This window comes from Branchiostoma belcheri, unplaced genomic scaffold (assembly GCF_001625305.1).
Source record: "Branchiostoma belcheri isolate BF01 breed outbred unplaced genomic scaffold, Haploidv18h27 scaffold133, whole genome shotgun sequence".
Lineage (NCBI taxonomy): Eukaryota > Metazoa > Chordata > Leptocardii > Amphioxiformes > Branchiostomatidae > Branchiostoma > Branchiostoma belcheri.
The window spans coordinates 602,093-629,815 of NW_017802747.1; the positions used below are offsets into that span (position 1 = coordinate 602,093).

Genomic DNA, 27,723 nt, shown 5'->3' on the forward strand with positions numbered 1-27,723 from the left:
ACATCCCGCTGTAAATACAACCCCAAGGTAAGAATATGATGGTACTATCTCTATAGTGCTTCCTGAAAGCTGAAATTTTAGGTTTGAAAATATATGACCTTTTTTGTTGAATATTACAATCTTCGTTTTTGTAAGGTTGATAGATAATTTCCATTTTTGACAGTACTGCCCAAGTATATCAATCGCTTGTTGTAATCCCTGTGGACTTTCTGACAACAGCACGATGTCATCTGCATAAAATAAGCTTGTCACTTTTGAAGAATTCAACACAGGAGCATCTAAGTATTCTGTGTTTAGATGGTTTATGGCATCACTTATATACATGTTAAATAAGCAGGGGCTGAGCACGCAGCCCTGCCGGACACCAATTTTCAACGGGGTAACTTTCAGTTAAACCTGCGCTAGTTTTTACCTGCGCTTCTGATTGGCTGTATAAACTTTTGATTATGTTGAAAAATTTCCAGAAATATTATTAGATAGAAGTTTGTAGAACAAACCTTCATGCCAGGTTGAATCAAATGCCTTGGAAAGGTCAACAAAACAAGCAAAAAGACGTTTTCCACCTGAGGTGTATTTTGAAATCAGCGTTTTTAATATGAAAATATTGTCGGATGTTCTGTAATTCTTGCGAAAGCCTGTCTGGTTTGGTTTTATGATTTCCCTGTTTTCTAGGAATGCCGTTAGTCTTTTATTAAGCACAGAGGTGAAAAGTTTCCCCAGGCAGCTTGAAATGGCGATTCCCCTATAATTATTGGCATTGTCTTTTTGTCCGGACTTAAATATTGGAACTATATGACTTTTGGACCATGTTTTAGGAAATTCTCCCCTTGTTAGAGTTAGATTAAATAGTTTAACCAAGGGGGACAATAGGATTTGTTTCCCAGCTTTCAGCATTTCATTAATGATCATGTCCTCTCCGCTGGCTTTGTTATTTTTTAAACAATGTATTGCAATGCTTATTTCTGATGAGGTGATCGGGTAGTCTAGAGGTCCTGGATTAGACTCGCATTTCTGTAACAAGTCTAATTTATTTAGAACATCATCTTCAAAGGTTGTATCGAAATTTTGGCGTTTTAATTTGGATTTGCTGTGAAGAGCTCTAAAATGTTCTAGCCAAGAGTCAGTTGGTATGTCTTCTTTATGAGACGCATTTTCCGTCTTAAGTTCTTTAAGTAGATTCCAGAAAGCTGTGGGGTTATTTTCTTGTAGATTTTGAAGTCGCATTAAGCAGTTGTTTTCGTGTTCTCGTTTACGTTTTCTAATAAGTTTATTGAATTCCTTCTTCTTCTTAAAATAACTGCCTCTTAAGGATGGATTCTTTGGATTTTGCATGAGTAAATATCTTAAGTTTTTAAGTTCATTTCTAGCCTCATAGCATGTCTTGTCAAACCATCTCTTATTCTTTTTCAATCCTTTTCGTTTCTTATAGCTTTTAACTTGTAATGATCTTTTCCCTGTCATTTCCAATATTACTTGGAAGTCATCAATTTCTTCATCTATTTCCCGATGTGTTAGAGTGTCATTTTGTTTTAGAGATAAGAAGTTTTGTAGTTTATGTGAGATTATTGGGCTACTTAAGGCTTCTGTAAATTTTTCTTTCGAGCCTGGCCCCCAGACAAACCTGTCTGGCATGGGGTATGACTTGGTTTTTTGTATTTTCTCGTTTTTGGTCGGGACCGGTAACGCATTTATGTTTAAAGAAATCATGCAGTGATCTGAAAGCACTGTTAGTGGATGAACTTTAAATATATTTATGTAGTGAAAGAGGGTACTGGTTCCGATGACGTAATCTACTGTGCTACATCCGTTAGGTTGGTAACACGTGTATCGGCCATTCAAGTCACCCAAAACTCGTCCATTGAGTATACGGAGGTCGGATTGGGCGCACAATTCGGTTAGGTTTTTGCCAAATGAGTTAGGTGGGGTTTTATCGGAGAAGTTTCTAGGGATGTCAAGGTAAGAATTGTGCGTTATCACTTCATACTCTGACTCTATTGGGTCATCTTTTGTAAAGTCTTGTAAGTGACCAAGTCTACTGTTAAAATCCCCCCCGAGTATGACGTATCCCTTTGAGCTAAAATGTGCTACATCCTGTTCCAGAATATCAAATATAGATTCAGCTGTTCTTTTGTGAATGGCAGAATACACTGGACTAATATAAATACTACAAATGAATACATCGTTCTGCAACCCAAATAACTCTTTCGATATTCGGACCCAGAGTAAGTCTGTACATTCAGAAGTGCCACCCTCTTTTTTTATGAATTTTGCAAATTTGTTTTTGAAGTAAAAAATTATTCCACCTGAATTTCTTCTTGCTTTCCGTTGTTTTTGTCTAATGGAAGAAATGTGTTGAAAGTTAGGGATGTCGACTTCTGATGATTCTTTACTCCAGGTTTCAATAAGAGAGAAGAAATCCAACTTATCTATGCAACGTTTAAACTCCCTATCCTCTAATTTACTAGTATTTAACCCATGGATGTTCCAAAATCCTATGTTTAACGAGCTTTTAGCATACGCTTGTATCATATGAAATAGCATAGATTAAATTCCTACTTTTGCGATAAAACGTGTGCTTTTATGTGAAGAATATTCACTTTCTAATAATAGCAAGTATTTTGGTACACAGAAAGAAAAGACTTTCTTGTGACTTTCTTATGAACTGTGTCGGATTGCCATCTAGGTTAGTCTACACAGGGTATAGAATGTCCTTGGTCTACAGATCTAAAAAAATCAGTACCTCACATTATCGTAGTAGGGTCGCCAAGGAGCACTTGGGTAACCCTGGAACCGTTGTGGGTGAAACCATGGCGGAGGTCCGTTCAACATCTCGGGGAAACAGTTCGGGTTCGTGTCATCGTAGCCGTTGAAAGGCGGGGTCGGGCCGTGGAACGGGTAGAATGGACGCGGGATGAACGGTGCTGGTTCACGTTGCCATCCAGGGGGCTGCATGTTGATTGGACTCCACGTCTGGGCTGCTCCTTCTGGTAGGTGCAGGGGTAGTTTGGCGTCTCTGCTACTTCCTTGGTGCTCCCTCGGTGTGTTTTGTCTAGGGGCAAAGTTTTGGCCACCAAAGCGAGGGCCCCTGTTTGCAGGCGTATAACGCTCCTGCCGTGAGGTTTGGCTTTGCCATACTGTGCCTGGAGCTTGGTTGATATTTCTGTTCCTAGCGCTTTGTTGCGAAGGCACTAGTTGTCTTGCTGTGGGGTTGCCTGGAGTGCGGTTGTCCTGCTTAATTTTGGGTTGGGTTGAGGTTGGGTTCCTCTTTCCCCTTGTGTAGATTCCCAGGCCGACGGTGGGGTGGATAGCCGTCTTCCAGTTCGCGGCTAACACTTTTATCCCTCCCTTATTCAGGTGAAACCCGTCATGCCTGTACAGTGACAACTTTACACTCCCTCCGTCCTCAAGGTTGTTGTTATTCGCCACGCTGATGTAGGACGTCTCTTGGTCTAGGATGTGAAGGAATGAGTTCACATCACGGGTGACTTCCATCAGGTGTTGGTCATTTCTTGGTGGAACTGAGGACATGACAATGGCGGCATTTGGGTATAGGTCATGTGTTGCCATTACCAATTGTCTGAGGTTCTCAGTGACTCCATTTGCAGCCCTCTCCTGTTTAATGTCGTTAGTTCCCACGTGGTACAATATACACTTTGGGTCAGTGTAGGTAGTACTTTTAATCAGTTGCGTGGCTTGGGGAATGGTCATCGCGGAGAGCTTTTGGACTCTATTCTCTGGGTAGAGCATGCTTGGGATGATACCCCTGGTGTTAGAGTCGCCTATGATGATTATTTCTGCCCGTGTTTGACTTTCGTCGTGCACCTGGTTAGATCCTGGTCCTCTCTGTGTTTGGCTGTTGTTTTGTTGTTTGTTTGAATCATTACCATTCTGGGGTAGATCATGTGAAGAGGACTCATTTTCTGCCAGGAGATTGAATCTGTTGCTTGTCGGAACGTTTGGCTTCACGACATTGTCCGGCGTGTCTTTCTCGGCGGGAACATGAGAAGATTCTGGTTGGGCATTGGTCAGAGGTGTTGTATCAGCTTCACTTCTCACGTCTTTTCTTTTCCAAGGCCGTAATCCTGTTACGCAGGTTTTTGTTTTCTGCCTCTAGGGATTTTATGCGGTTTTTTAACACTTCGATGTCATTCTCTTTTGCCTTTTCTCGTCGGGTGCTTCCTTTGTTTTAGACAACGCGGCTTCAAGGTAAGAAAGACGCATCGACAAAGCGTCGAACTTGTTGTTCTCGTTTGCGATCCTGCTGGTTAAGATGGCCTCAATCTTATCCACACTGCATTGAAGGGACTGTAGTTTGTCATTGTCGTCATTGTTATTATTACCATCGGCTTTCGCTGAGGCAGATTCTTTGACAGTCTGCTTTGGAATAGTTTCTTCAAGCGAGTCTTGGCATGGTGATACTGGTTTAGCGAAAGTGGCAAGTGTACAATCATTGCAAACAAATTCACTTTCCTCGTCTTTGATGAGTTCGTGAAGGAGGAACGCGTGAACATTCGTGCAAGAATAGTGGAGCCACTTTTGACATGAGTTGCATTGTATCACACCTTCATCTTCAGGGCCGGGACGTTTACACTTGTTACACACGATGTCCTCACATCGTACATCAGGTTCCTCGGTGGCCGTCGAATGTTCGAATGTTCTATGTTCAGGTAACCGGCATGTTCTATCTTCAGATAACCGGCATGTTCTATCTTCAGGTAACCGGCATGTTCTATCTTCAGGTAACCGGCGATTCTTCAACTCTTTGAATGTATACATGACCCAAAGGTAGCAAGCCGATCCTTGTACGAGGATTTTACAAGTGTGATACACATGTAAAGTAACCATACCGACAGGTTCGTTTTGGTCGGAATCATGAAAGGGCACAGACAATTGGTATCCATTCCTGCCTTTGTTTTCCATGGGCGCGTCATAGTGCGCTTCGATACTCTCAACCCAATGTTTATCCGAACCCAACGGAATATGAACTGTTACACTGTTGTCGTTGTACTGTACAAAGTATTCACAGTTTGGTTTGGCCTTTTTGTCTCGTTTCGCAGGCTCCTCAATCACATTTGATTCGTCATATTTATGACGGCGGTCTTTGTTTGAGAGTACATAGAATGCTTTTCCTACCTCTGAGAACTTTTGGCGTACTGCGGTCAACAGGCGCTTCTCCTTTGTTTCTCTCGTCGTCTTCTCATAAGTCTTCACTTTTTCCTTGTAAGCTGTGATTACTTCTTCTTCCGCCGCGTCGTTTGTAATACCCAGTAACCTGTACAGTGCGCCAGGTGGGCTTGTGGCGCGATCGTCGGTCGTCATTTGTCCACTTGGGTAGGCTTGGGTATCAGTTCTCCTTTTCGGCGGTCTTGTTGTACGGAAGAAGACGAATTTTTATACGAAAACGAAGACGAAGTTTTTCACCTATTGATAAACACACTTTTATGCAGCACGTTTATCGAAAAGCAGGAATTCACAAAATTCAAGCAGAGCGATGTGACAGAGACGTCCGTCTCGCCGCCATCTTGGAATCGAATAATATCATAATATTTTATGATAATAATTTAATAATATCATAACCATAATATCGAACAATTAAACTGACATAAAGACTTTAGATCCTGCATTATTATTGGTCAGCCGCGCCAGCCAATGATTCATTCCCTCCCCACCTGTCTTCCGTGTGAATGTTAACAGCCGATCGTTTTGCCTTTTGATGGCTGCCTGATTGGCTGGTGACAAGTGAATAGCTCTAACTCATTGGGGAGGACGGTATGCTATAATGTATAAGGTGGTTGCCTGACATATATTCAAGTTATACATAATGTATGAATATCATATTATTATATATTTTAATATACTATTTAATATTACTAATATAATATTTCTCTCAGTTCATGATTATTAAGCAGGAATTTACATCTTTAAATATTTTGTTTAAAACGGATGCTACATAAATGTACAATAACAAAATGAATACTAAGAAAACTTAAAAATACCTATGAACAAGCAAAAAAAAACAACCTGGTAGAAGTAAACTGCCAGGTGATAGTGCTGTTACAATGAGGAACCATGCGAGAGACAGTCCCACACAAGTTGACAGTTTCATTGTCTGTCAACAGAACGATCAATAATTATAATTAGTGTCCTGTGCGCGACGGTTACTATTAGCTAGAAGAGCTATATCATGGAATGACTGTATAATTAGTACAAAAATAGATGTTGTCATGTAGACAATTCCATTTTCTTTTTTTCCTGTACAATATCATATGTTCCCATTACAATACTAACATGACTATTTTAGCTGACATATCTACATTGATATCATAGAAATGGTATACCTCAGGGAATAATCATCGAAGTTGAAACAATACAGTCATACATTAACTGACATTAAAATTATTATTAGCCCAACGGGAAACTCAGTGACATAAAATAAATTAGATATCAAGGCAAAATTTTCGAAAGTAAAATAAGTTTGATGTAAACTTGTATTGCAGATAGCAAACTGCTTTTTATGAAGGCAAAAATTTACTGAACAACTAGAATTCCGAGACATCATACCTCCATGAAATATGATCTTGATATGTAAATGTATATTTCTTCTTTAATTTTTCAAATGACCTCTGCATTAACATAATATATGCATCGTGATGTATGTTAACTTTTGATTAACTTACAGATGTCCCAAGTATGACATTCTCATCATTCACCATTACGAAATCATAGAATTTTCACATTAATTATGCAAATTAGGTCATCATTTGCATAATTAGTATCTGTTGAAGTTCCGCCTGCCATAGGTTACATAGTATAATGTAAAACACTGTAATTATAGAATTTCCTCATTAATTACGCAAATAAAGTCCTCATTTGCATAACTTACATTTAATTATGTACATCTCTCTCTTAGCTACCTACACACCAAAAATAATGATTTCTGGTGTCAAATTTCATGACCCTAGCATGTCCAGATCGCGAGATAATGTAAAACACTGTAATTATAGAATTCCCTCATTAATTTTGCAAATACAGTCCTCATTTGCATAATTTGCATTTAATTATGTACATCTCTCTCTCAGCTACCTACACACCAAAAATAATGAAAATATGTTGTTCCTGTCTGGACTTATTGGCTTTTAAACATTTCCCTAGAAAGTGCCCTGCAGTTCCAGAACAAGCCGCTAGGGGGCCCAAACTCATATGACTTCTTTCCAAGCACGAGAGCTACCTTCCATCAAAATTTCATGACCCTAGCATGTCCAGATCGTGAGGTATCAAAACCGGAAGTTGCGCTGCAGTACCAAGGGAAGCCACTAGGGGGACCAAAATCTCATCATTTCCAGTTTTTGTCACACCCTACCAACACACCAAGTATGAAACCCATCCATCCAGGCGTTCTTGAGTTATCTTGTTGACCAACAGACAGACGGACGGACAGATAAACGCAACTGAAAATATAACCTCCATGACACATTTCATGGAGGTAATAAATGTATGGATTCCTTATTGTGGCAATTCTTTTTTTGCAATCTGTGTGGCATTTAATTTTAATACTTACCGCAGACGAAGCAGTACTCCCATCTTGTTTTTGGGTCCACGGTGTAGCACCATGCAGGGGCAGCGATCAGCATCAGGAGTCCGGCAAAAGTTCTTCGTAAGTCCAGCTTGAGGTAGCCTGTACGGGGTGTTGTAAAGGCTGTGGTGTGGTTTTTGGCTCGCCCACATCTGGCAGGTTTTACCAGTAAGCGTCGTGTTGACTGTTCCCCTGTTTTCATTTTTGTAAGGGGCAGAATGAAGATATGGTGATAATGTTAAGGTTTGGCCATATTCTAACGAAAATTCTATGTTTAACGTATACCATATTAATACGCCGTTTGCATCAATATTTCTGTAGTCCTTTATTGCATTGTATCGTTCTCGGCTACCGTATGAATAAAAACTATATTAGAAACCACTGAAACTAATTTTTACAACATTCATTTCACAAAAATTATATAATAGTATTATACTAGTTTTCTGACAGGAAAATTCTGTTCAATTTTTTACCTGCCACTTAAATAATGTAGTTTTTTTAATTTGTTAATCACATTTACTTGCCGACAAAAACGAAATATTGAATATCACATAATGATGTATACTTTATTATCAATGCCAATGTGAGCATTGATTGGAATTTAAAAAAAAACTGGGCCAGGTATAACCAGGTTTTCTGGTGATGTTTACATTAGATATCATGTTACGTACATGTAGGCTATAATCACGCTCGTCCCCAGCGCCCGTGGAGAAGCCATAGGTTATAGATCGTGGCTTATCCCAGGCAATGGAAAATAAACTTTCTTTAATGCAAATCTGTTGTTTTTGTTTTCTTTGCGCTATCTAAAGGGTTATGATAACCTACTCTACTCTGGCGGTATTGTCGTGCGCGCTCGCTAGTACGTAACGTTACACGGCGGCCATCTGAATACATGTACACTGCATTCTTTCTACTATCGGGACCTAAAACAAGACGCAAGATTCCTATTTTGGGGTATAAAATGCTGTCACAATGGTAATATATACCAAATGAAACGGACCTTTACAAAGTACCTCATTTGGTGACGCTATGAGGGTGTACCGTTATCCCTCTACATTTGCCCAGAAGGGAGTTAGTCGTGGAAGGAACTTAGCCACGGAGGGAGTTTTGGCAACTTAATGCACTGCGCTACTCGTATGTATATGACAATATGAATGTGAATTCATTGTGAAGCCATCTTATTTTAGTGCTGTATTTATCGAAAACCACAAAGACTAAACTATGTTATAGCACTCAGTTTAAATTGCTTCTGAATCGCTTTCAACCATCGAATCTACCAAACACCGTGGCACGCGCCGGCAAAAATTTCCTATAGTAGGCAAGTCAAAGATGCAGATACAACTTTAGCTCAAATTTCGTAGAAAGTTCCCAAAAAACGTTATCTTATTTCCTGTTTACAGCTTCTTTGTACATGCAGGTCTGGAATCTTCTGTGATCCAGTAGGAAAATACATGCACAGAATCTGTGACAAATTCATAAAAAGTACGGATATATTTGAAGGAAGAATGGTTACTTGGTTTTTAAAGGTACATGTAAACTAGAGTTCCACGATCTCATACCTTCGCCAAATGATGTTAGCTTTTATGATTAAGAAATTATATATTAATCCCCCTAATTATGCAAATAGGATCATCAATTGCATGAATTATATCTGTTGATCTTTTCTCCACCAAAAGACAGTCTTATCTTAACAAAGAATGCCATGACATTTTCTCATAAATTATGCAAATGAGGTCCTTATTTGAATAAGTTATGTTTAATTATGTTCACCTTAACTTAACTTTCAAACACCCCAAGTATAAAATTCCAGGCAGTTACCACTATGCAATTATAATATTTTCTCATTAATTATGCAAATTAAGTCTTCATTTGCATAATTGATATCTGCCTGTGTTTCTCTCATTCTTAATAACATATGTCACAAGCTTGAACTTCCTAGTATGGAATGCAGCTGATAAATAGAATTTCCTCATTAATTATGCAAATTACATCCATATTTCCATAATTGTAATATCATTATGTCAAGCATCACTCAAGCTACCTACATACCAAAAATCACGATGATCCATCAATCGGTTCTTGAGTTATCCCCCTTTAAACATTTGTCCATTAAACCCCCCCTGCAGTTCTAGAGCAAGCAACTAGGGGGCTCAAACTTATGTGACTTAATCCCCAGCACAAGAGCTATCTACCATTTAAATTTCGTCACCCTAGCATGTCTGGATCATGAGATATCAAAACCGGAAGTTCTGCTGCAGTACCATGACAAGCCGCCAGGGGGCCCAAAATCTAATCATTTTGAGGTCTCATCAAGCCCTACCCACCTACCAAGTATCAAGACAATCCATCAAGACCTACTCAAGTTATCGTGTTTACAGACAGACACACACACGAACGCCCCTGAAAACATAACCTTCTTGGCGAAGGTAATAACACCAGAACAGATGTTTGATCCTTTGAGCATTCTTTCCCCCTGACGTGACACCTTAGCTAGAGTGTAGCCTAAAGCACCGTCAACAGAACCTGTTCTACTGTTTAACTGTGATGGCACGCACATTCTATTAGCTTTGACAGCAAGATAAGGCATGTTATATTCAATATATAACTAGCAAACATTCGTGCTGAACGCACAAAAACACGGGGTAACGTAGCAATATATCAATAGCCATATGAGGGAGGAAATAAGTAATAACATACACTGTGGTTACTTAGTAGTACCGTTACAGTGGCAAAAAATTAATCCTTCCTCTTGGACATTATATTTATGTATTTTAAGGCGAAACTGCGTAGCTCATCGAGGCTGTTTATAATGATAATTGTAAGAATTCTCTAAGCAATGATGTATTGATAGCATGAAAATACGGGAACATTCTACTTGCTGTCACCAGCCCCTGCCATTTCCGTGTCCCCGATAGGGATCAGCGGTTTTGTTATTGGCAGCCGTTCTTAAAGATGGCTATCAACTAACTTATAAGAACAGTAACAACAGACTGTTCCAAACTTGACTGAGATTCCAAACTTGCGGGAAGTATATTTTGATAACGTTCACAACAATTGCTGGCAATTCCATACATCTCATTAACAGTACTGTTACCAGTTTAGCTACTAAAAAGACGCCTGGTACAAATAATGCAGTATAGCCCCCCTTCCTGTAAGTAGTGTGGTATAGCCCGCTAGCAAAGTGCTGCTTAACTCCTGTTGTCACCAGATGGTGACAATACCACTTAGAACACGGGGGGGGGTCGGATTATTTTACTACATTACTTGAAAATGCTGCGAAAATGCCCCAATTAATCATGTTTCTTTGAAAACTCAGTAACTAACTGTGAGACCATGAGTTGTAGGTGCGAAAAGATAAAAACGCAACTTAAGAATTCTATCAGGACCCGCTATCTCTTATTTTTAAAAAAGCCGTAAAACCCGACGGAGTTTAAAGGTAAGAAATGTAAGAAGAGGGAAAAATAATTGCAAGAAAGGTTCATCACAGAACGTCAGTGAATGTTAGACATCCAGGAAATAATATACGCAAAACAAAGGTCAGACGTTTTAGGTAGCATACACTACCTTTCGTCAGTACTAGTGGATGCTACCTGATACGCCTGACCGTTTCTAAAATCATCTCCAGTTGCTTGAGTAGAATCTGCGTTGAGCAAGACAGACTTACTGTCGGCGAGTGGACTGTAAACATGACCCTGGTAGGTCAACAATGAGAAAAACGCTACTTAGCATTCAGCTATGCTTGAAAGTGCACGGTAACACCAACTGCACCGACTGCAAAATAAACAATAACACCTCTTGTGACGCAGGAGGAAATAGCTTCGGACAAGTCTCCGCCACACAAGTGTACTAATTTAGGAAATCCCACGTTAAAGACGTTAATATGGGCACCAAAATTGCCATAGAGACTGCGGTACGCCGTACATGTGAGCGCCACTGGCTGCATGCTGTCTTTGTCCTGGTCTGCCTTATATTTCCACCAGTTATAACAGGTGAGTGCGGTTTTTTGATTTCTCATGGAAAGTCGCAGTGTGTAGCGCCTCCCTTCCCAGTAAAATGTGCTGTACATCGCATCGCTGAGTATTCAACTTACATCACTATTCCTACCTACCCAGCTCGTTAACATTTTACCTAGAAACAACCATAGGTTGCCTTTTGGTAAAGGATTCTAGTCGACTTGTGCTTTTTTGTTTCTATGTCTCTGCCTCTCCAAGCCTCTCTGAGGCTCTCTCCCTCTCTCTCTTAGGTGTAACTCAAGGTGCCTAAGTCGTATTAGTCGTATTAGTCTTTACGACACAGGACACATTGCTGACTCAGCTGAAGAACACATGGTCACTACAGGCTGTACATGTTCCTCTATTTTTGGACGGGGGGGGTTCTTTTGAGTTTTTTTTATTTCATCGTCTTAATTTTAAACGCTTGGAACGTCATGTTGTCACTGTTGTTGCGAAGTCTAAGCAGACCCTGTTATTCTATCATACACACTTTTAGTTAGGGTTTCATGGAACAATCTTGTTGTTTAAATCTTGTTACTCGGCTGCGAGTCGTGGATTATGAACTCTCGCCTGCTAGGAAACTGGATGGCACCTATCTACACCAAGATGCTACGCGGTTCATACACAACAAACCTTGGTGGAAATAAACAACTCTACGGGACACTCTCATAAATTTCTAAAGAAGTCAAGTGCCGTAGACTACGTCTAGCCGGTCATATTTCTCGACCTGGTTAACCAGGCGGTAAATTGCTTCTCTGATCTCAAGAAGCCAAAAGGAATAGAGGTCGTCCATACTCTACACTAAAGGAATTCGAAATTCTACAGTTAGAGACTGGTTTAAGAGGAAAAGAATTGTTAGAAACGATGCGTGACAGAGAATAGTGGAAGATAAACTATGTTAATTATGTAACTTATTAAGAATGCGATTATGTATGTGTGTATGTATGTATTCTAACGCGTTCTGTAGCGCGATACCTCCCTAGTAATGTGACTTTTAGCCTAGCAACTCACAGCCGTGAGTTTAGCACAACAAATCTTTTAGTAGGAATCCACGTCCTACGAGAAATATACACAAGCATATACACAGAATAACGGTGACAAAAATCGGCAAAAATAAAACATTTTCTTCACCGGTCCAGCATGGGTCTTACTTAGATACGTCACCTTCAAAGTTCAAACTTTCCTAGCATTTCCTACCGTCTCCGATGAGAGAAACTACCGATGAAAACCACACACTTCATCAGTTTATCTAAGCAAGGTACGTAACAGTTTTTTATTAAACGCTTAACAAAAATTGATATTTCTAAACAAATACGGCAAACAGATAAAATAGTTAACACTTGAAAAACATCACCTATTGTGCGTTTGGTCCGGCACGCCTGTGCTTAAATCGCCCTTCGCCGCTTCGAGTGTAGCGTTACTATCCCTCTGTCTACCAATCTTCTGATTGCCTTGATCTCAGTTCACGAGTACAATATGCAACAATTACAAAATGAAGTGTAGTCGTATTCTAACAGCAATGTACGAATATGGCCGTACTGTCAATAAAACTTGACATGTAGCTAATGCCTTTATGTGACGTCGGACGCCTTTCAAGTTTTAGCGTACCGTCCCGCACTGCCATGCCCTAGAGTATTTTAGCCCGAACGCTTGCAACTTGGGTCGTCGTCTTTCCCGCATGAGGCGCACCCTGAGGCGCGCGATATAAATTATCTTAACCGCCTCCGCCGCAAACTCCCGCTGATTTTCTTAAAATACATGCAAATTTCAAAGCTCTACCTATATCATTACACGCCGATTTTTGGGCGTCAAGGATTACAGATTGGGACAATTTTTTTTGTCCGCCATGAGCGGAAAGCATGATTCCGTCAAATTGCTCAAAACAATCTGAAAATGTTACATGTGCAACACAATGGCAGACTGATTTGTGCAGCAGCGCTCCTTGTGCGATCCCTAAACCCTTGTTTCCATGGCCCTCCCCCTAAGTGACTTTTTCCATGGCACTCCCCCCTACACACCAGCCCTCCCCCTGGTAAATATCGTACAGTCCCTAAGTAACCGGTTTGTTTTCAAAATGTGACATGTGATACTGGTCTACATGTAGGTGTATTTGCTATCATAGAGATCAGATACAGTACTACGGCCAAAGACCATTCCCCTGCCTTTGTAACATTTCCGGATGCCTCGTGTAAACCATGGATTGTGTTTAAGGAAATAAATACTTAGTCATTTAGTCAATAGTAGTTTTGCACTCTGTGGTACCAAGGAGGCTGAAATGCTTGGCACGCCGTGGCCATTGTGTCGCCTTTCCAAGTCTTCACGCCCGAGGCACGTCTTTGAAAACATTTCTTGACTCACCTTTTAGGGGAATTTGCATTTGAATAGCATGCTGTCACATGCAACGATGCTTCCAAAGACTAGGGCCCTGTTCATATGAAGTCAGTGAAGGAACTTTTACATGTGGTTTCCCCCGTGTCCGGTTTCAAGTGGCCCCATCTGACGCTCCAAATCACATTGAAAGCGCCTCGATCCCAAACCACTTCTAGAGGTGGTTTCGTATCAGTTTTCCCGCATCGCGATTTGCGTCTGAACGCAATGTGATTTTAATGTGACCAAGGTGATAATCGTATTCCACACGCATTTTACATTTTTACATAATACTATGTTCCCAATCTCATGATCATCCAGGCCCTGTTTGTATTGATTTCTCATATCCTAAACAAAATGTTAAAAGATTACGCAGTCCTGCAGGGTATTGAGTGATGCGGCCGTACACTTGCAGCGCAGAAGTGACTCTCAAACGTAGCCGCTAAGTGTGCTTGCTATAATAACTTATTATTTTTTAAAGGTTATTGGGATTTTTTATTGCAACATTTATTGACAAAAAATGGCGACAACAAACTCAAGCTTTAGACTCAGCACATGCATATTCATGCCGCAAATGACACATAAGACAATAATCAACACATTAAAATTGAGTATTTTATAGAGCTGATTACACAAAATGTATACACGTACTTTTGCCGAAATGTTTTCGGACATGGGGCCGATGGAGGATTCTTCCCTAGTGGAAGGAACCTTTTTTTATCGGTGTCAAGTTAGGAAGGCTCCATTTAAACTTGAATGACTTGGCAAATATCTCACTTTTGGCAAAAGTAAATTTCTTCTATTTCTTCACAGGTGTGAGTCCGTTTTGTGGAAGGATATGTCTGGAATATATTGTATTTGCTCCATAGCAAATGCGGCCTCTATAGTTTTCCTCTGTATTATTTTCTGAATGATGCCAAACTGATACTTTTTTCATCCACTTCATGAAGCATCTACGAAGTTCCGCACCGATAATCGCTGTGGACAGGGCTACCTTGCAGCAAACGGCAACCCAGCCGAATGCCCAATTGACAGTAACCCTTGCTGCTCTGAGTACCACTGGTGCGGCCACACAGCAGCCTTCTGTGACTGTCAGAATTGTGTCGATTACAGGAAACCAAGTAAGTAAATTGAATGCGTTTACGTGGTTTGTACGCATTGTAAGGTCGTACGTCCTACCATGTTTTATACCCTCTCAGTGTATTGCATAGTAATACTGTGACTTATATTCATCTTTGTCAAAATTGCTGACATAAAACACTTATGATACTCTCAATTTGGTAGTAAGCTACATCTTCTGTGCGTGTTAAGGGTTCCCTTGCACATACACTATAGGTTTTACATGTAACTGGAAGGTAGTCTTTTTTCACCTAGTTTATATACTGACCGAAAAGTTATCGTGTTCATTTATCAAACAGGTAACAGGCTGACGTTAAAAACAAATGCGGGTGTAAATTCTGGGACTACCGATTCAATAACAGTGGGAATCGTATCTGACGTTTGTGTTGATGTCTGTGCGACAACGACGGTATCCGGACTTACAGCACCTGGGTAAGCACTGACCCTTTTGGAAAAATTATAGCTTTTTAGATTTTATACAAATGACAAGCACAATTTACCACGTTTTTATGCCCTTAGATTCACAATTGTATTTGATGATGCTTTATCTGTCATATATTACATGTGTTTTATGTTTGGGAGAGTCCTGTAATGGAAAGTATTGAAATTATATAATTTTTCAATACTTATGCAAACTTATATATCTTCCTTTCCCAAAAACATATAACCATTGTGCATATGTCTATATTAAGCTTCCTACATATCCCAAATTCTCCAAAATTCTTTTCAAAAACGATACAGCAGTCCCACAACAAGCTACATGCATGAGACTCAAACACATGTCATTTCTTTTCAAGCACAAGCGCTATTCATAACTTAAACATCATGACCGTAGAATGTTCAAAATACAGAATACCATAGACGTAACTCCGCCGCTGAACCTAGTAAAGCAACTAGAAAACCTAAAATCTAAAAAGACACTGCCAAAATCATACCAACAATCTTTATACTATATCTAAATGTATGCCCGGGCTGTCGGGACATAGTGACGTTGGAATGTAGAGCTGCCACCTTGCAAAGTAGTGAACGTTTTATCAATCCATTGTTGCCTTTTCCTACATGATCAACATCAAAGAACCCAGTACAATCGAGCCTTTAACGCCTCCGACTTTGGTGATCCTACGCTGCTCCGACTTAACATTTCAGGAACCGACACCCTCAACCTAGACTGGGTAAGTTATGATACAACTGGAAAGGCAGATATTTGCTCGGGAGCAAATACAGCATATTTCAGCCCATACTCTCAGTCCAAAAAAAACGTTCAAGATTAAATTCCATATAGTGCTCTTTAATATTTCATGTTTCCATACCGCCATGTATTCCTCAATGATCATACAGGTTCTTTTTTAGTAACAGTTGCTGACGAAGCCCTCATACGTGTGTTTTCAGTAAAAACCGCATACAATGCTTTTCAGTAACAAGTATTCGCAAAGCCCTCCTGAAGTACATTTATTTGAGGAGTTTCCAAAATTCCCATATAGACCAGTTTGATAGCTAAAATCCCATACATCATTGGTAATTACGTCAAGATTTCTATTTGCATAATGCTAATTCTTAACTGTTAATTTTCACGAGGGGAAAAAAATTCAATTCCAATGCTTGAGCAAGAAAGTGTGACATACCTATTAGAAAATTTAATACAGTTCATACTATTAATATGTTGGAGCTGGTGCAGTGCAAAATGAGTTAACACAATTACAGCCCCACAACTAATCAGCAAGAAGATTACAAGCTCATAACCATCTCAAAACGTGCGAGCCCATTGGCTGCTGCTATGCATTCCATTCTGCTGAGTCACAACACACTACAGAGTAACTTTGGCATTGAAAATAGTCAAAGTGCCAAATTATACAATTTCCATGGGATGTATTTTAAAAAACAATTATAATAAATTGTTGAGAGATATATGAAAGACCACTCATACTGAATTTCAGATCATTTAGGTGTAATACTAGGTTCCCAGGATCCAAAATGTACAGATTTTGTTGCCAAAAAAACAATTTTAAAAGCCTTTATTAAGAAAAAAAGATTAAAAAAAAGTACCTGTGGGTACTGATCCACTCTACCCTTATGCCACTTTTCAGGTCATTTGTTTTAAAAATTGAATCCATTTGAAGAAATGGAAGGAGAAGAAGGAGGAGTAGAAGAAATATGAATAAAACAATACAGTACGGACTGAAATAATAAACTATAATAAATATTGAGTTCACTTGTGTATATGTAAAAGAATTCACTCCACTTATATGTATATTTACTCTGAAACTTTTTAAAGGTTTTTGATAACTGTTTAATTAATATCAATCATTCCTTTTTTTTCCAGATTGACGTCTACAATGCTTATACTGGGCGGTACCATCGTTTTGCATGTCTTGGCAATTGCCCGTTATCTACTGATCGCAGTCGAGGATTCAAAAACGTCGACTTGGGTGTTGATTGTTAGTATCTAGAGCCTTTTTTGCAACCCTGGACCGGAACCATGCATGTCTTATACATATATATATAGAAAATGGCCAGAAAGGAAGGTTAGAAAGGCAAATATTTGGTAGGAAGCAAACATAGCATATTGAACTCCATACTCTCATTTCAAAATAGACTGTTCCAAAATTAACCCTATTTAGATCGGGGAGGGGGGCTTAAAGTGCCCGTGCCAACTTTGATGACGGATAGCGTCTGAATGGCTTGCGCCGAACTTGGAGACTTTTCCTAAAATATAGTTGGCAACCATTTTTATGAGTGTAGTAAGTTAATGATTTTAGTGTTGCCATGGCAACGGGTTTCTTACAGGCTTTTTTTCGAAATTTAGCAATTTTCGTTTTAAGGCCACACCAATTTAATTTGTTGGTTCTCGGATTCGCCTCTTCGTTTTTTTTTGATTTGCAAAAAAAAAAAAAATTGATTCTGCTCCTGAATCAACTGAAAAATGCTCATATTTTGCCCCCCAACAGTTGAGGAAAGTCCTTTTCTTTCCTAGTTGTTACAGTTTTCCTTATCTATCATTGCAGTGGTTTGATTAAAAAGTTCAAAATTCAATGTTTAAATTTCAACCCAGCCTTTTGTGTTGACTTCATGGCTCATTTTGTAGCATTTAAGCCTATAATAGGATGCCTAGGCCTGTTTTTATTTTTATTTTTTTTCGCCCTGTCGCTTCATATTTTTTCTGAAAAAATCCGAGAACCAACAAATTAAATTGGTGTGGCCTAACAATAGATTGTATGGGCTTTATGCTTTCTAATATCAATAGCATGTAATGTAATTCTATGTAATATTTATTATTAAAATGGCGGACAATATAATTAGATCAGGTGTATAAAGGAAATTTTTCCTTAATATTTCATCACTACTTTGATTTAATTTTACAAAGAGGTTCATATGAACGTCTTTAGTCTATTCTGAATTGATTTTTAGGCTTTATCTTAATTTTTTTTTAATTCAACATGGACAATCCAAGATGGCGCATAGCTTAATTTTTAATGGCGCCATTTTATGACGTCACCAGCGTGACTATGGTTGACATAATTCTTAGTAGACCCTAATATTCTATCGTAGACACGTTTTGTTAAAGTTATGTTGTATACCATTAAGTTTCAAGAGAATAAACTATCTAGATGGTTTTGACCAATAAAATCACATTAATGACGTCATATTACATCATAACGAAATCCAAATTTTTGTTTTGGTATGTATTTTCACTAGCACACCATCCTCTGAAAAGTTGGTCTTCATACGATATACCGTTCAGAGTTTTTTTAGCCCCTCCCCCTCCCACGAATCCCCCAAAAAAGCCCGGTCTAGATAGGGTTATATCCATGTAGTGCTCCCCAATAGCAAGTCTTTTCATACCGTCATGTAGTCCTCCATACCCATACAGCGATTTTAATGACAATCGTTCACGAAACACGCAGTGTTTTTTATTAATAGTTCCCAATACGAGGATATTCAGTATCAAGTATTCTCAAAGCCCTTTAGTAGTGCTTTTTAATATTAGGAGTTTTCAGAACGCCCATATAGGGCTCTAAACCCCAAAACCGTGCTTTTCAGTGCTTTCAAGGATCACCCTGTTATTAGTCGTCCAATTTTTGTTCGGGTATTTTTGACATTTTGTATCCTTGCCGCCATATATCAGCTTGAAGGCCAAGCTACCGTGTATCAGTTTGAAGGTTACCTTACCATGCTACCCTGTATCTACTTTGAGATTGCAAATGTCAGGTAGCATGGCACCCAAAATTAAATCCATTTTACGAAATAGCAGGGGAAGAGGGAGAAACACAAGGAAAAGCAATGTTTTACATTATGATAACTATTGTATGAAGTGACATATAACTAAAAATACAACAGTTGGATAGCTATCCATTACATTATTTGTAAGGATTTTTATTTGCATAACGCAAACTGTTGATTTTCAGGATTTAAAAAAAAACATTATGTCCCGCATTCCAATGTTTTTAAAAGCAGGAAAGTTTGACCTACATACTGTCAATATGTTATAGCTTGGTGCAGGTGTTAATGCAGTTAACCCGATTAAATCCCAACTGCCAATCAGCAAAAAGAATAGAGGAAAGCTACATGTCTATTGGTTTTTGCTCTGCATTGAATTCTAATTAATCACCTACCACTATAAAGTACATTTTGACCTGAAAACTGTAAAAAAAAACCCTAAATTTACCATTTTAAAGGTGTGTATGGCACAAATTATAATGGTTGTTGTTAGATATATACAGCATACCCATACCAACTTTTAAATAATTTGGTTGTAACAGTAGGTCTCCAGGACGCCTAATCCACAGATTTTGTCAGATAATGGTTAAAAGAACCAATAAAACAACTATAAAAGCATCTATGAAAAAATGAAGAAAAAGCCTAAGAGTATTGGCCCACTCTACCTTTATACCAAATTCCATGTCTTTTGGTAAAAAAAAAGAAGTTAAACACATTTAAAGAAATTGCATGAGCAAGGATGAGATGAAGAAACATTAGAAAAAGCAATATTTCAGGTTATTCTATAGCATGGACTGAAATAAAAAAGAGAAACAGAAATAAAATATTAAGGAATTCTGGCAAGTGTTTTGAGAATTTTTCGCACAACGTTTTTGTTCCTAATACTTTACCATTTTTTAATTACCCTATTTGTAATTTTTTGTGTGATTTAAAGAGGGTGATGTACTACTTAACTTAAATCAAAACATATTTGGTACCATAATAACGTTGTTTGATGTCATTATGTTGTCATCTATGTGATTCTTTAACCAAAACTACATAAATAGGATATTGCAGTAAAGCGCAAAGCAACAAAACTGTGCAGAGTAGGATTTTAAGGTTTGCTAAGGGTTTCAAGTCTTCAAAAGAGTTTTGCTCCCATACCAAGAATACATTTAAATGAACTAACGTAACTGTACGCTTTATTCCTTCAAATGGATGGTTCCAGGTTTAGAAGACCTGACCTAAAAATTGCCGACTTTTCAGTGTGCCCAGCAGGTAGATATGGGTTTGCCTGCACCCACCTTTGTCACTGTGCAAACGGACCAGCTGCCTGTGACCAGAGCACTGGCGCCTGTACTGGGGGCTGTCTGGACCTATGGACTGGGGACTCGTGTCATATCCGTAAAGGTATTGAAACACATTAAGCGTTACTACCATTCGACGTTCGTATGAAATCAAATTCACATGCACGTGCTTTTCATAACTTCTGTGGCTACATGTGCAAACACTAATCTGTTGGTATTGAACGATTTACAGTATACGAGGGTGGATCAAAAAGTTCTCGGCCTCACCTAGAAAATAAAGGGCAAACTCCTATTCTTTAGTATAACTGTATACTATGATGTCTTACATCACTGCACACAAAAATTCAAATTTCTATATTCATTAGTTAGCACGTGACGCCCCGTGAAAATGGGGTGGGTGAGGGCAAAATCACAAAATGGCCGCAACAGAAGCGTGTGCTGTGATCATGTATATCGATAAAAAGGGATTTCTCGTAAGGAAATCCATGAACACATGGTTAGGACACTTGGTGATGACTCCCCTTCTTATTAAAATATAAAGAAGTGGGTTGCTAGCTACAAGCGCTGCAGGGTGAGCACCAAAGATGAACATATGTCAGGATGCCACAAATCAGCACCATGGACAATCCAGTTGAGGCCATCCATCACATGGTAGTAAATGACAGATGTGAGACTGTCCAACATGTAGCAGAGTCTTTAGCCTGTGTTGTGGCTCTGTTCACAATGTTTTGTCAGACATCCTGGGGATGAGCAACCTGTCTGTAAGGTGGGTGCCTAGAATGTTTTCTGAACATCAGAAGTTAAACAAGCTGGACATTTCAAGGAACGAATTCAGTCCAATCCATGCAATTACCTCAAAACATTTTTCACCCAAGATGAGACGTGGTTTCACCACTTTCACCCCAAATCAAAACAACAGAACAAACAATGAATGAAGAATGTTTCCCGGCCCCCAAGAAGTTTTATCGAGTTTCATCCGTTGACAGGGGTTTTGTCTCTGTTTTCTGGTACAACAAGGGAGTAATCATGACTGAATACCTGTGAATAGGTTAAAACATCAATGGGGAGTACTATTTAACAGAATAGCAACAGTTGAGGACAACGATCAAAGAGAAAAGGAGAGGAAAGCACCGAGCTGGCGTGATGACAATGCACCTGTCCACACAGCACAGGGGTCAGTGACAGCAGCAAACGAATTTGGCTTTGAAGTCTAACCCCACCCTTCCAATTCACCTGACCTAGCACCCTCGGACTTCTACCTATTTCCTAAACTGAAGTTCCACTTACGTGGTCAACGTTTTTATGGTAATGATGACGTCATCAGTGCGGGTGAGCCCTATCTGGGGGCTCCAGATTCAACCTTCTTCCACAAGGGGAAAACAAACCCGGAACATCACTGGACCAAGTGCATTGCAGTTAGAGGGGACTATGTTGAAACATAGTGTAAGAAATTTTTTTCTGCCACGACGTTTTCTAGGTGAGGCCGAGAACTTTTTGATCCACCCTCGTACCATTTCTATTCTAGATACTGTCTCCTACGAAGATCTCTTCACCAAGGAGGAAGGTCGCTTCTTCGGTAGTTCTGCTCACAACATAGCGTCATACAGCAACATAGATGTTGAAGAGTGTGCGCGCCGCTGTCTGCAAGGTTACGGCAGCTATGATGGCGTAACCCCGACATGTCTGTCCTTCAACCATCGCCCTGCCGGATCGCCAGAGGGCGGCAGTGCACGGTGTTGGCTCAGTAGTTCTGACAAGGACACGGCGGCATCTCCTGGTCCTGAGTGGGACAGTTGGCCTTACCGAAATTACTACCAGAGGAAACGTGACTACAAACTTTATACTTTTGTTTGATAAGGGCTTCAATGCCCTATTCTTTTTAATTTTGATAATACATACTCAATAAACTGTAATTCCGTTACCCCATATCGTAACCAAAGGATGTTGCGGGTGGTATGCATGTAATACAAAGGTTTATTATGGCTTTACCAACACGAAGAAGTGGTGTGGTGAAGACATATTTTTAAATGGTTTCAATTTCTTTATTTTGGGGACAAATAACCTGAAATTTGGTATTGAGGTACAGTGGACGAATTTTCCTAATCTCCAAGCAGATCTTTTGGTGGGGGTAAGACAGTATCAAATTGGCCAGTCTGTATCCATTCCCCCACCCAAGATCTGCCGGCACTCGAACAGGGAGGAGCACTTCCTTTCAAAAATGGTGTTGCTGCCCCTCCTTGTGTCCCTATTAACAACTATCAAAAATTTGTTGTGCTAAGATTTTTACAAGCGGTTTATTGCTTGAATCTGGGACAAATGCAGTCACCCGCGCACATCTCAGTGGGAGTTCTCGCCTAACCCTGTCAAGATAATACTGTATGCTGGTACTAAAATATGCTGGCTGAAACATAGAAATGTCAATAACTGGGCTAATTGTGGTTTAAAACCGCAGATATTACAAAACATATGTTGGACCTTCTTTCCTTTAGTTAAACTGAACAAAATAACAGTTAGTGAGGGGACCCATAGAGAGTAATGCTCAACCAGCTGGCCCACTAGGAGGGCAAGAGCCTTGCGTGGTGGTCAGGGCAATAAACTACTTGGCAAGAATATTTTGATCAGGCAACAACTAGGTGTTAATAGCCTTTGACGTTTCGACTGGAGGCAGATCTTGGGTGGGGGAATGGATACAGACTGGCCAATTTGATACTGTCTTACCCCCACCAAAAGATCTGCTTGGAGATTAGAATTTTCCTTTAATTTTTACCTCCATGACAAATTGAGGTATTATTTTTGGCTTGTTTGTCTGTGTCTGTCTGTGTGTATGTATGTTTCCGCACATTTGTAGTCAGCATAACTTCAGAACAAATAGGTATAAAATTCCTTTAATTTTTTTCTTACTTTTTTTTTCAATTAATCATGGCATGTTTTGTGGCCGAACACAGTGAATTTAATTTTTTTCTTAGTACAAAGCAAGGGGATGCCATCTAAATATTTAAATCAGAATAGCATTCTAGACTGTTAATGGCTTATTTTGGCACGTTTCATTATCCTTCCCTAAAAAAGAAATGAAAATACTTTAGACCAGAGATGTTCAAACGGATCAACCAATAAAATTTCCTTAGACCAAAGATGTTATAGCTGGTCAACAATCGTAGCACAAATTTATTGGTGAAAGTTTATTGCACGTTCGTATCCGTAGGCTAATTTCAAGTACTTGCAACATGAAGTATTTACTTACCATAGATTTGATATGGGCTATGGAAAGTGCATGTTATAAGCCCGAAGCAAATCGAATGGCACCCTAGCTGTATAAACTTATAATACAATTATTTATTGTTTGCAGACATTGTGGCTCCCCAAGATTGTACTGACCTGTTTGCCCTTGGGATTCGGATAAACAGTCAAGCTTACACAATCGGCCACCCCCAACCTTTTAAAGCTTACTGTGACATGTCGGACATTGACGGCGGTGGGTGGACGGCCATACAGTACAGAAAGGACGGGTCCGTGCCGTTTAACAGGACTTGGACTGACTACGAGCAGGGCTTCGGTAATGCCAGTGGAGAATACTGGCTGGGATTGGGGAAGATCCACAGTCTGACAACAAGGAAACGAAACGAACTGTTCGTTTATTTGGAAGACTGGGAAAAGAACACCCGGTTTGCGAGGTACAGCACATTTTCTGTAGGAGATGCCAGCAGCAAGTACACGGCAGCGATCCGTGGTTATAGCGGGACTAGTACTGTAACTGATAGTTTGGACCCGTTTAATTCGGAGAGCATTAGCAACAGACAATTTTCCACAATAGACCAAGATAACGATGGTATCAACTTCGACTGTGCAGGAACATACGGGCAAGGAGGCTGGTGGTACCCCCCACGTTGTGGTTATGCCTTCCTGAACGGACAGTATCTGACAGGCTGCTCGGTACCTGTTCCTGTGTGCCCTACAGCAGAAGGAATTGTCTGGTCTACTTGGTTAGGTGACAGATACTCCTTGAAGGAAACGGCTATGATGATCAGACCTACTGATTTTCCCGGTACGTGTCCATAACATTACTTAGCGCTTCGCACACTCTAACATGGAAGAGAAAACTAAATTAGAAGAATCAAGAATCTGCAGCTGATTACCATCAGTATTACAATAGACAACAAATGACTTTAAGAAAGTTAAAATTATACCAAATCTGGGTGTTATCGACATTTATCATCACTTTATAACATATTTGCGTCATTATTTCATATTTCTTACTACCTCTTACTACGGGACGTAAATGTGTTGAAAAGGGATAGTAACTATAAGAATCTGTCATAACTCTTTGCCCAACAGAATCAACATTCAGACCATGTGAGAATGGAGGAACTCTCATGTCTGGACCGGAGGAATCCGGACTGTACATCTGCGCATGTTTGGCGGAATGGGACGGCGCGTTTTGTAATCAACGTTAGTAATACTACATTAAACCAGTCATAACTGAATAGATAGATAAGTTTGGCTATTTCACAAGAGTTTTAGACCTCTTGCAAAATAACGCCTCTATCTTCCATGCATGTAAGTGTTTCTACATATCTGTTATTATAATAAGTCAGCTTGAAAGAATATCTGTAAGGGTTTTGATGATACCTGATATGATGGTTGGAGATGCTGTTGAATTATGTGCCTCCTGGTGACTTCGTACTTAGGCCATTTGTATATTTTGACCTAGATCTGCTATCATGGTCTTTTTTGATATCAGATAGCCTTTTTTGTAAAATATACGTGCTTTCGTCCCCTTGAGGGTTTTCCCTTTATTGTTGACGTGTTTTCCTAATACGTGTGACAAAAAACAAGAAAGGAATAACATGTTTTCATCATTGGGGTATGTAGGTACAACAGAGCAGCCCTACCACAACATGAGCTCCGCAGTGCCTACAACTGACCTACCCTACCACAACATGAGTTCCACGGTGCCTACAACTGACCTACCCTACCACAACATGAGTTCCACGGTGCCTACAACTGACCTACCCTACCACAACATGAGTTCCACGGTGGCTACAACTGACCTACCCTACCACAACATGAGTTCCACGGTGGCTACAACTGACCTTTTTAACCGTATTATGAGTTCAACAGTGGCTACAACCGACACCCTTAACCACAACATGAGTTCCACACAAGTTACACTTGACCTATCCAACAAAAACATAAGTTTCATTGACCCTGATATCTTTAAGAACCAAAGTAACCTCCACAACGTCAATTTAAGCAACAACCAGATTTCTAACCTTAACGGGAGCATATTTGCACCCTTAGTCAATCTGGAAGTCCTCGATCTCAGCAATAACGTCATAGCAATTGTCACAGCAGATGCTTTTAGCAACCTGCTCAACCTCAAGCAGATAGATCTTTCAAAAAACTCTCTCACAGATCTGCCAGACAACACGTTTGTACACAATACAAATATGGAAACCCTCCATCTAGACGGAAATAACATATCTTCCATCAGGCAGGGGGTTTTCAATGGCCTTAGCTCCCTTAGACAGCTCTTTCTGAATAACTCTGGTTTGTCTGTCTTACATTCGTCAAGTTTTGCACCTCTGAGAAGTGTCGAGGAGATTTACCTGCAAGGTAATGACATTAGACACCTGCCTGTGAACACTTTCCAAGGGTTAATGAGTTTGACCTTTGTAAATTTACAAGGAGTCATCTTCGGGTCATTTAGGTGCGGTTGTAACGTGCTGAAGCCTCAGATTTGCATAGGATCAAATGTGCAATCTGTTAGCTTTAACTTCTCCATTTCTTGCAGTAATGATACACTTAACTGCAATGCACATACCGTATCAGAGCATTGCCAGCAGGATCAAGGAGACAGTCACATGTTATTTGCCATTCCTGCGGGCATCATTCTGGCGACGGCACTGTTAGTGCTGTATCGGTACCGGACATACATACAGGCAGTGCTATACACAAAATGCCACTGGTGTCCTTGTTGGAGAGCGGACAACACTGGTAAAACTTACGATGCTTTTATCTCGTACAGTATCGAAGATATAAATCTTGTTGTACGTGAGCTGGCACCCGGATTGGAAGAGCGAGGTTTTGAGCTTTGCCTGGACTACCGTGATTTTCCTGCAGGGGCGTGCATAGCAACCACTATCTTAGAGTCGGTTGAGGCCAGTCGTCATACCATCATCATCCTCTCACAAAGTTTTGTGGACAGTGAATGGTGCGCCCTGGCATTTAAAGCAGCACATCTACAAATGTTAAAGGACAAGCAGCCTAGGATTGTGGCTATCGCCATATCAGATGAAACACTGCATAAGGTAGATAAAGATCTGCGATTCTTTTTGAATACAAATGAATGTCTGGTGTGGGGAGAAGCCCAGTTCTGGAGTAAGCTGACATATGCCTTATCTAGGGGAAAGCAGAATTGTATTCATAACCATGGGGATGGGGAAGAGGTGATCATTCCAGATATTCAAATGGCCAGGCTAGTATGAAACATCTCAACTTATATAATTATGGATTTTACACCACAAAGAAAACTGGTAAATTATAGATAATCACAGCAAATGATGTAGAATGTTATAGCCACACCATTAGACAAGCGGATAGTCATACATATCTTCAATAATCAGACATGTTACTGCTGATTCACTGCTTCCTTGTAGGTTAGAAATGTCTCACGCTAGCATCTTTTTCCATGTACAAAAAATATGCCACTAGTGCAATGAATATCAATGATAGCCGTATTATATCGGTGCTGAAAAAGTTACATTATAAAAAGAAGAAAATACAAAAAAACTTCTTAAGTAATTAAGATTCTGGTTACTGTAACTCAAATAGGTTAAATTGAAATTAGGTATAAACACATTTGACTAGTTCAAGGGCCATTAAGGGTCATTTGTACAACGTAGAATTGCCATTTGCATATTGCTTCAGCGCATTCCTGTATTTGGTCAAGTCAAGGTTTATAGCACAACAAAAATAACGTAACAAATAAGATGCGTTATTAACTACTACTAAGCTCTGAAAATGCTGTTAGACTACATGTCAATTACATTAAACGATAATAACAATTTACATATTCTAAGACAGACAATATTAAGTATAAGTTTATCGCAGACAGTTTCATTGGACAACTAAATAGCTATACATAAAATATTAATATACTGTATTGCCAGAG

General features: G+C 39.6%; 2 protein-coding genes across 2 annotated transcripts; one reads left to right on the top strand and one right to left on the bottom strand.

The window, feature by feature from the left end:
• Positions 1–4,131: 4,131 nt before the first annotated feature.
• On the bottom strand, positions 4,132–5,450 carry LOC109464155. The gene has a single exon (XM_019761093.1). The coding sequence runs from the start codon at positions 5,317–5,319 to the stop codon at positions 4,132–4,134; it is 1,188 nt and encodes a 395-aa protein (XP_019616652.1). The 5' UTR covers positions 5,320–5,450.
• Positions 5,451–11,342: 5,892 nt separating this feature from the next.
• LOC109464187 lies at positions 11,343–27,292 on the top strand. Its single transcript, XM_019761121.1, has 10 exons — positions 11,343–11,562; positions 14,883–15,053; positions 15,351–15,483; positions 16,127–16,223; positions 17,372–17,486; positions 20,512–20,655; positions 22,078–22,377; positions 23,899–24,594; positions 24,885–24,998; positions 25,422–27,292. Exons 1-10 carry the CDS (start codon positions 11,454–11,456, stop codon positions 27,035–27,037), a joined length of 3,495 nt encoding a protein of 1,164 aa, XP_019616680.1. The 5' UTR covers positions 11,343–11,453; the 3' UTR covers positions 27,038–27,292.
• Positions 27,293–27,723: the final 431 nt, after the last annotated feature.

Coding starts and splice junctions, on each gene's coding strand:
- LOC109464155 (XM_019761093.1), bottom strand. CDS start 5,319: ATGACGACCGACGATCGCGCCACAAGCCCACCTGGCGCACTGTACAGG.
- LOC109464187 (XM_019761121.1), top strand. CDS start 11,454: ATGGGCACCAAAATTGCCATAGAGACTGCGGTACGCCGTACATGTGAG. Junction 16,224..17,371: donor ACACCCTCAACCTAGACTGG/GTAAGTTATGAT, acceptor TTTTTTTTCCAG/ATTGACGTCTACAATGCTTA. Junction 20,656..22,077: donor CTCGTGTCATATCCGTAAAG/GTATTGAAACAC, acceptor TTTCTATTCTAG/ATACTGTCTCCTACGAAGAT.